Here is a 10,097-nt window from a genome sequence, read left to right as displayed (position 1 = left end):
ACCAGTGTATTATGGTTTGAAGGCAATTCCGTGTTGTCATGACATTGTTTTGAAGGCGTGCCGTCATCTTCCACCATGCCCCGCCCTCCGCCTGCAGCCTTCTCGGATTGGAGGTGGATCCGCATCTTGGCTCCGGTTTAGCTCGTAACACTCAATTCAGAAGATCCCACCTGTTTCGGTGGCAATGGATTTTAGCCCATCAGCCTTTGACACAACACACCAAAAACCAAAACGCGAGTGTTATGCAAAGTAAATTTCGCCGGTGCTCTCTCATGCCTCTATGCTGTCGGAACTGCTTCAACCGGAGCGGACGAGGGAAACAACTGTCATATTGCTGAATGATTTTAGCCGCAGTGCCGCAGTTTGTCTTCCAAACCGAGAGAAGAATGTCACGACAACAGCAGACGTCGTTCAAAGCCTCGGACAGCGTGGTCGAGGTCAAAAGTAAAGTGAGTAAGTCGGTGGAATGATGTTGGCTTGATGACATACGATGCACTGATTGCTAGTGCTTATTGTCCTCCCGGAAAATGCAGTCATTTGAAATTTAAATACCCTTAACGCGTTTTTATATTTGAGATAACGTCGTATTTTGATGATGATGATTGCGACACGTGTCGCTTGACTCCTCCAGCAAGCATCCGAAGAATGTATGTTCCGCATAGTTATCAGACAGTGTTTGAAAAACCAGTTTATATTTTGGTAAACAATGTAGGGTTAGGGCTAGAAATATTTCACGCGCCCCATTTCACGCACACAAACACGCACGTAGGTATGTATGCATGCAAGCACAGACACACGAACACTCACGCACGCGCGCACACACACACCCTCTGCTCAGCCAGATTTATTGTGTGACGTCATCATGTCACGCACCAAGATGATAATGACATAAATTGACTCCTACAGGACTAAGACCACAGACCAAAGAGCACATTTTCAACAATGAACATTGTGTGCATTGTCTCACACAGACAAATTCTCAGTTCAACAAAGTCCACAAACAAAAACAGAATAATTTATAATAGTGTTTTTTCACTTACTATGTGTGGCGGGACAGACCATTCGTTTTAGTTTGTCGTTTTTTAGGAGACAAGATTTCAATAACGTCACTGAGGCATTTTTTAACGAACTCCCCTTCATTGTATGGCTTTTTAGGCCGTGCAATGTTCCAAGCCAGTTGAAACAATGCAAGCGTGACAGTCTCTGTGTGCTTTGTTATTTTTTGGAACCTTTGTTTCTGCCTGACTTTTCAAAGTGTCCAACTTGCGAAATTCAGTCCCTTTTGGAAAGTCCTTATCGATATTAGCAGGAAGTGAGCTGAAGTGGCGCTGAAGAAATGCGCAAATGAAAAAACGCTTAAAAAAGGCAGTTTTTTTTAATCTTGGAACGGATTAATTTTTTTCCCATTATTTGTAATGGGAAAAATAGATTCGGAATGCCTTTCTCTGTTTAAAGGAAAAAACATGAATGGAAAAGTAAATATTACATTGTCATTCATATCCTCAATCTGCCACACAGACGTATTGTTTCATTGTTTAAAATAGCATTTCTTGCTGTTCAATGTCTTGTTCACAGTTTGACGCAGAATACCGCCGCTTTGCTTTCAAGAGGAACTGCCCAGGTGGCTTCCAAGAGTTCTATAGCCTCCTCCAAACTATCCATCGCATCCCTGAAGTAGACATGTTGTTGGGATATGCAGATGACCATGGAGACCTTCTTCCAATCAACAATGATGATAACTTCCACAAAGCTGTCTCATCAGCAAATCCCTTACTTCGCATTATCATAACCAAGAAAGGTAAGAATGTAATTACTGTATGTGAAACAATAGTATTTTGGGGCTTGGCCTAAAGAAAATCTAGTCCAAAATACCTTCAAATTAGAGTAAAACATAATAGTAAAACACTTTAACTTCTTAACATACTATATTTCCCCGACCGTTTGATTTTCTCTGCTATTTTGGAACCCCTTATCCAAATGACCGACACTCTTACTTGCCCTCAAAAGTTCCCATAAATGGCACAAATGTAAAATTATTCCTGAGAAAAGAGTATGAGCAGTAGGGATGATTTTAAAAACGTTTGAAATGCACATTTGTCATGTTAGTCTGAAAATTATAACTGCCAACTCTAACCAAACCAACATGGTTACTGTTTTCAAAGGTCCTAACACTTTCCCGGCTGACTCAGCAGTCAGTTTGAAAACGCTGCCATAGCAGCAACAACAGTCTGACCACTTGCACAGTACAATGATATCCAGTACGAGAGCTGTATCAAATATTCTGCCTTTTCCAAGGTCATAAAGCCCAGTTTTGTCAGAGAGGTGTTAATTGAACAATATGATGATTGTTTTGGCTATAGCTTTTCGTGGTGTTAAACCACACTGCATTATAGTGAGCTGTCTCTATTATTTCCATAAGTTACGACGACTGATTTTATGATGATTACAAACATCTTTCCGTCTGACTTTTTCATGGAAACTGTTAGCTAATAGCCACCATGAACATGATTTTAAATACGAAAAAAATTTTCTCTTTTCGCCATCTTCTTCTGTCAGAGGATGAACCTGCAATTTTCGCCACTAACTCCCTCCAGAGGCGGAAAAAAGGCCTGGGTTTGACAGGTCTCCGTACCGCTGGTTCATTGTCTACCCACTCAAAGAGCAAAATGGGTGTCATGTCTATTGGTCGACCACAGAACTTCCGTCAAATTTCATCAATTATTGACGTGGATATCCTACCCGAGACACATCGCCGAGTACGGCTCCACAAGCACGGTACCCATAAACCTCTGGGCTTCTACATTCGAGATGGGGCCAGTATGAGAGTGACGCCTTATGGTGTGGAAAAGGTAACATTCATCATTTGATATTAAAATACTGCACCGATTAAATGGTGTAACACATTCAAATGTTTCAATTCAATTGAACACATTGTTGGGTGCTTCGAAACGAAATTATTACATGCATTGTTTGACCTTTCGTAACTTCTACAATACCTTCTGTAGCTGTCAAGATGTACTTTTGCTGTCATTGATAGAGGTTGATGTACGCATGTGTCCCTTTTGTTGTATTTACTTTATCCCTTTCCCTGCCATAGGTTCCAGGAGTGTTCATATCCCGCCTTGTGCGTGGTGGTCTTGCAGAGAGTACTGGGCTCTTGGGAGTTAACGATGAGATTCTTGAGGTCAATGGTATTGATGTTACAGGAAAATCTTTAGACCAGGTAATTTCCAAATAATAACACAAAACTGTTCCGATATCATCATCCATTTGTAAAAAATTATTAAGTCGTGTTTCTCCTCACCTTCTGTACTACTAACAGAAGTACAGGTCTTTCAAATAGATAGTTCATGGGCTTATTTTGATTTTCTATCACTTCATGTGAACCATTTTCAGAAAAGAAGCCAGGGGATATTTCAGGATCTAATTTTAAAGTTAATTGTCATGAACATAGATAAGAAACATAGTGGGGCACTGGGTAGCAAGTCCACCTCACAGTTAGGAGGGTGCGGGTTCGATTCCACCTCCGGCCCTCCCTGTATGGAGTTTGCATGTTCTCCCCATGTCCGTGTGGGTTTTCTCCGGTTTCCTCCCACATCCCAAAAACATGCTTGGTAGGCCGATTGAGCACTCTAGATTGTCCCTAGGTGTGAGCGCGAATGGTTGTTCGTCTCTGTGTGCCCTGTGATTGGCTGGCAACCGCTTCAGGGTGTCCCCCGCCTACTGCCCGATGACGGCTGGGGTCGGCTCCACTAATGGGGACGTTATGCTACTAGTTACCATCAGTTGTGCTAGCAAGTTTAGCCCGTGAAACAAGGCTCACTATGTTCTCCCGGTTGTAATGTTTGTATTCCAGCTCTTGCTTTTTGCATTTTGTTACTGTGATATAATAGTAAATGGAGACCAATCCTAATCGAAAGAGTCAATTATGCATTCCGAGAAATGCCAAACCTATTCATCAACACTCACAAGCTTGCTTGTTTGCTTCTTTAATGTCAGAACTTGCAACCTATCTTCCCATATCTTTTCAGGTGACAGACATGATGGTGGCCAACAGCCACAATCTTATAGTGACAGTGAAACCAGCTAACCAGAGGAACAATGTCATGCATCGAGGGAGTAAAACAACCGGAAATTCTGGTTCTTTTGGCTCAATTGGATCTACAGGCTCCGCTCTGTCACATGATTCAACGAGTCCTGCCACTCACAGCACCCCCATCACTGCAAGGTTTGTCATTCCTTCTCAGAACTCCACACCCTTAAAACTGCTGGGTTGTAAATTGGGGCGGCCCAGGAAGTTGGGTCAGTTAGATCCACCTTTCGGTTGTTTTGCAAAAAAAAAAAAATGTTTGGTCAGTCTAATTTTTAACCCAAATTGTTTTTTTTAGCCCATTTTGAACTCTCCTTGAAAACTTTACTAACAATTTCTGTGTGAAGTAAATATCACTAATTTGTTTTAATGTCATTTTTTTAGAACACACACACACGCACGCGCATACACATTGATTGCCTGGCCACATTCTTTGTTTGATTGTCAAGGTAAAAGGTGCTCGACAGGGCGAGGACACAGGTACTATTGTTGTCCACTTGGGGTCGCCTTCCACACATGAACAGTTTTACTTTTGCTGCAGTGCAGCTCATGCTTCACTCCTCCCATGCTGACAAATGAGGCACGTTTGATTAATCCAATGAATAGTAAATTCTAAAAACATTCGATGACAGCACGCAGAGCATTAATATCGGAAATACTGACCATGAATTTACTTGGTATCGGATTGATACTCCTTCCTTATACTTTTTGCAAAGGAATAATACATTGTAATATTTGTCTACGTTCAGACTTTTCCATGTTTGGGAATAAAAACTATCATAAGTAATTAATTTTGCAATTTGTATTCTTCGATTATGAAGCATAGTTCTGTTAATGACGTGGTTTGTTATGTCATATGTTTCAGTAACAGTATCGTAGAGGGTGACAGCGATGAAGAAGAAGATGATGATGGTGACCTCATCCTGGAAAGTGACTCTTTGACATTCTATCAATCACACAACATTACAAACCTCACCAGTGAAAGATTGCACAGCAGCCCTATGGTTAGAACCCTTCAACAGAGCGTCTCCATGCCTGAATACATGGGATCAAACCTGAGGTCCGGTCAAAACGGACACAGCATTCAACGAAGCATGAGAGAGGGTGGTAATATAATAACAATGTGAACACAGCCATGTGGTAACCTGACTGTGAAACAGATGTAAAAAAAAAAAATAATATATATATGCACACACACGCATACATCGTACATATACACATATATATACATATATATATACCGGTTGATATGCTAATATCTCCTCTAAACTTTAAACTTATAGCATCAGCTGCAACATTGATTTTTTTACCATGACCAAGGTTGCATCATGAACTTCTATGATATGTAGGCGATCACTCTATATCAGGGGTCGGGAACTTTTTTGGCGGACAAAGCCATACATACCCATTTTTTACAAATAATTTCCCGTGAGAGCCATAGCATTTAAAAAAAATCGATAGGCTAGATACAATTAAATGCATTTGTTTTAATTAAGATCAACGATTTTTGGAGTGTACTCATGTATTCTTTTTAATAACGTCACCAAAAGAGCCATATCTGGCTCGTGAGCCATAGGTTCCCGAAGCCTGCTCTATATGGTTGTTAACAATTGTCATAATACCATACAAAGGTATAGGCTGCATTGTTACTATGAAAACGGCAAAAAGAAACACCTAAAATGCACAAACTGTGGACCACCTCTATTAACCAGGCATTGTGACCAAGCAAATTTCCGCAAATAAATGACACTTTACTAAAATAGATATGATTACCTAGATTAATACTTGAAACCCCAAATTCCCCAACTTTGATTCCAAAACGTTAAGAGCATTTCAAATGCTTAGACACAATACTGTACAATATAGAGTTTATTGACAGCGAAATAAAAGCTGCACAATGTGCAGTGCATGTACGTGCACGTTAAAAATGATGATGAATTACTATAATTGTGCAGGCCGGTGTAAAACAATGAACTTTTGACTGCACATCAAATTGTAGGAGTTACAACAAGGGTGCCGACGGCCAACAGTGGTACGAAAGTCCACTCAGTCAACATAGGAGTTAGCATTTCCATGTCTACTGACCAGAAACTGCTGGATCCATGCAGTCATAGTCCTATTCCACTGGTTTTGATGTTATGTATAGTTTAGTAGTTTGGCTTTTACGCTTGATTACGGCAACCAGTAACCATTCATCATCTCATTTAAGGAAACACTCAATAAAATAAATATCCGTGTAGACAGTATTTTGTGATTAAAAAAAAAAAAAATCTGAGTTTTTAGCCATGTCAGTGAAAATTACAAGTAGGTAACTTGTTTTGCAAATAATAGGTGAGGCTTCACTCACACAAGACGTGCAGTACCTGTACATCCCTAGCCAACTGCTGTACTTTATTCTTGAATAGTGAAGTACATCGCTAGAAAAAATTGGTTTAATTATATTTTTAATGTTGTGTAAGTAACTGATTTTTACATTTCCCCCCTTACAAATAATATTTTTGTTTAAGGTGGGAGAGCCACATCCTTCTTTAAATATATAAAACAAATACATAAATCTTCTTTTTAACCTGTTTGGTGTGTAGGAAGTGGGGACACTGAGGAAATAAACTGGGACGTTTGTCCTGTAACTTTATCCAAAGTGTTTTATGAATACTATTTATCAAACTCAGATAATGAAAGATGTCGCCTGGATATGTGCTTCCAATGGTTCAGATGAAATTAAAATTTGTTCTAAATTAATTTTATTCATTGTCTGCCTGTATTTTTGAAGAAGCCTTTGCAAGCTACTTAACACCATAATTTCAGCTAGCTTCAATAAATGGTGTTAGGGCGTAAGAGTGATTGTTGCAATTGGTATAACCACACAATGTCATCGTTACAGTATAATATGAGTATATTTCAATTGAAACTGATCAATTGAGCTGATCTCTGTTCTCTCTTTGTGATATCAAGAGAGATACCGTATTTTCCGGACTATAAGCCGCTACTTTTCGCACAATCTTTGAACCCTGAGGCGATTGAAATTAATATTTACTTGCACAACCTTTGGTTGAAGAATGCAATTACCAGTGTCAGAAAGCTTGGTCGCCGCTGCAAGCTATGGGTCCTTACCAGAGATGAGTAAATTTTACTAGTCCGTCCTCCGACCTCTGTCCACAACCAGGGCACCCTGGCATCATCGTCCCTCCGGCCTTATTCATAATTTTAGTCCATCCTTGTTCTTTTAAAGCCAGTGAAACAGTGTGGACCACTTCAGTACATATAAAAATTATGAATTAATGTAGACAACTTTGCGCGCAAAAATACTTAAATTATTTTTTATTGCTCGCCCCCCTGCTGCCTCTCCTCCTCAAACTGCCCCTTATGGGTGGGCTACCCCAATATGAACATGTTTCCCTTGAGGAGGACCGGCTAGCCAAAGCTAGCACTCGCCAGGGCAGGCCCTCTTTGGTCTAAGGATGTCACCTGCTGTTGAAAACACCCTCTCCACAGCAGAGGAGCTAAAGAGTGGGTTGTTGTAGTACTTAATAAATGAGTCCACCCACGCCTCCTTATGCTACTCTGGGAAGAGGGCTGTGGAAGGTGGTTCCTGCTTTGGCTTCCAGTCTTGGATGCTGGCACCTCTAACACGACGTCCACATCCTGGGTTAGCCAAACAGCTCCAATATTTTGCCTAATTTTTCTATCTTTGTGTATTATTTGTCACGTTCTCTTTGTTCGTGACATTAGCCTGCTATTCAACCCTAATACACTCTAGAACTAGTAAAATAGAAACGGCATTTATTGATTATCAAAAACATAGAACCTGTAATTTGGCTCTGCCCTTTTACTGTATATATACTGGATAAAACATGGGCTGTTTACAGAAAAGTGTTGTCCAAATAAAACTGCCTTGTTTAGGTATAAAATCCACTGTGTTATGTTTCTTGTACATAATCATTAGGAATGATCCTCACAATAGGAGAAAATTGGTGAGCACAGTTTTGGGTCAGTAGGTTTTTTTTTTTTGTCTTCATAAGAAATGGTTCTTCAAAGAAAATGAGCTATTATGCTTCCAAATAACACATAATTATACTTACTATATAATTGCCATTTCCTTTTGAAGATGACCTAAATGATGAGTTATTAAGTATAATTTGCACCATAAGTGGGTGATAGTGACGTAAATAACTTCAGGGTGAACTTTTTCTGTGACATTAATATAGTTAGGGTTGGGCTGCCAAGCGATGCATTTACGTACAACGCATTTTTTAACTGGTGAATGCAAATTTTGGGAGTTTACTTCCGCTTTGATAATGTCACGGTTAGGGTAAAGGGAAAAAAGGGAAACTGGAGCTCCAGAAGGGCTGGTGCATTAGGCGGGCTGACGTGTCATTCGGCGTCATGTATCGTTGAGGCAGCCAAGGGCAAGGCGAGTTCGTAGTAAGGACAGGCATGTGGTCCAATCTAGCAGAACACAAAGCAACACAAAGCAGAGCAGGCAAATAAGCAGGAAGCAAGTAGGCGTTTTGCTACACAACAAATCAGGCAAACCGCAATCGGGGAACAGAGCAGGAAAAGATGGCAGGCGTGCATGTGTCTAAGCAGAAAAAGTAGCCAGTCACGACATGAGTGCAGGGTTGATATTGAAGGGTCAACAAGCTGGATGCAGGTGTGTGTAGGTGTGTTGTGAAAAGCAGGTACGGACAATCAGTGATGACCACTGCATAACAGGACGGGAGGAGCAGGAGCAGAGAAACGGAACTGTCCGAGGTGCTGATGGCGCGGACAGGTGACATTGAATTGCAATTCGCAAATTCGGATTGGACGGTGTGAAATGGAAAACTGACGGGCAGCAGGTTAAGCATGGAAGCCCAGACTTCCCTCTCCCTGGCCACTTCATCCAGCTCCTCCTGCGGGGTCCCAAGATGTTCCCAAACCATCTGGGAGACATTGTCAGCTTGTCCTGAGTTGTCCTCGGCGTCTCCTCCCAGTGGGAAACGCCCAGAACACCTCACCAGGGGAGGCATCCTGACAAGATGGCTAATTTGCCTCATCGGGCTCCTCTTAACGTGGAGGAGCTGCAGCTTGACTCTGAGCTCTTCCCGTGTAACCGAGCTTCTCACCTTATCTCTAAGGGAGACCCTGCAGAGGAAATCTCATTTCAGCCGCTTGTATCCGGGATCTTATTCTTTTGATCACGAACTGTGTGACCACAGGTGAGATGAACACGTGTGACAAGATGATCCGAGATTCTAGAATTTCACTCTCTTTCGTGACAAATCTTTTGAGAAAGAAGTTTCGTTTTTGCAAGGTGAACATATTAGTCATATATGTCAATTTACAGTTTAAATCTGACTTTCAAGATTGCCTTTACGGTGAAAATAGTTTTATGATGGTGACAGTTTGGGGTCTGTAACAAATTATTCCAAATACAATTCGGCTAAAGGAGATTTTTTTTTCAATCACGTTAAAGCTTAATTGTCATCACGGAAGTTCGCAGGTTTTTTTTTTTTCCAGGATTGTGGAAATGATGACAGTGACTTCTTTGCCTCCAGGTGATGGAGAACAGAACACTAAGTGTTCATTGCCATTATTTCTACACATTGAAGAATACAAAACCACATTTGATGAAAAAAACCCACAAACAGGTCAATAATTTATAGTCTATGACATCCACTCGTAAATGTCTTTCTAATGAAATTCAATCCCACAATAGGGTTTGCATTGACAAAAAAAGATAATCTGAAGCAAACCAGAACACAAAAACAACACGGGGGCCGTGAAGAGCTGGGGGAATTCTGGGGTGCATACGTCAGAAAATCTTGGCTGCCGATTGCAACTCAAGCAGTCATTGTCAACAATATTGTACAACACCAAATACGCATATATATATATATATATATATATATATATATATATATATATATATATATATATATATATATATATATATATACTCATAAAGGAGTCACTTTCATTCATTTCACAACTAATAAAGGACTCACTTTCATTCATTTCAAGTTTC

The 10,097-nt window shown here is 40.5% G+C and overlaps 1 protein-coding gene across 2 annotated transcripts; it reads left to right on the top strand.

Moving 5' to 3' along the window:
• The first annotated feature begins 146 nt into the window (after window positions 1-146).
• pard6a (par-6 family cell polarity regulator alpha) lies at window positions 147-6,829 on the top strand. Of its 2 annotated transcripts, none has more exons than XM_088377656.1 (6): window positions 147-449; window positions 1,576-1,798; window positions 2,557-2,849; window positions 3,098-3,223; window positions 4,032-4,228; window positions 4,956-6,829. In XM_088377656.1, exons 1-6 carry the CDS (start codon window positions 339-341, stop codon window positions 5,215-5,217), a joined length of 1,212 nt encoding a protein of 403 aa, XP_088233782.1. In that variant the 5' UTR covers window positions 147-338; the 3' UTR covers window positions 5,218-6,829. The 2 variants fall into 2 exon arrangements, with proteins under 2 accessions (XP_088233782.1, XP_088233783.1); XM_088377657.1 differs by having other exon boundaries at window positions 147-453.
• The last annotated feature ends 3,268 nt before the right edge of the window (window positions 6,830-10,097 follow it).

The sequence above is a fragment of the Syngnathus floridae genome, chromosome 6 (genome assembly GCF_059516105.1).
Source record: "Syngnathus floridae isolate MCC-2025c chromosome 6, RoL_Sflo_1.0, whole genome shotgun sequence".
In the NCBI taxonomy this organism is placed as follows: Eukaryota; Metazoa; Chordata; class Actinopteri; order Syngnathiformes; family Syngnathidae; genus Syngnathus; species Syngnathus floridae.
The sequence above is the reverse complement of the archived record's forward strand: the minus strand, read 5'-3'. Positions and strand labels throughout refer to the sequence as shown.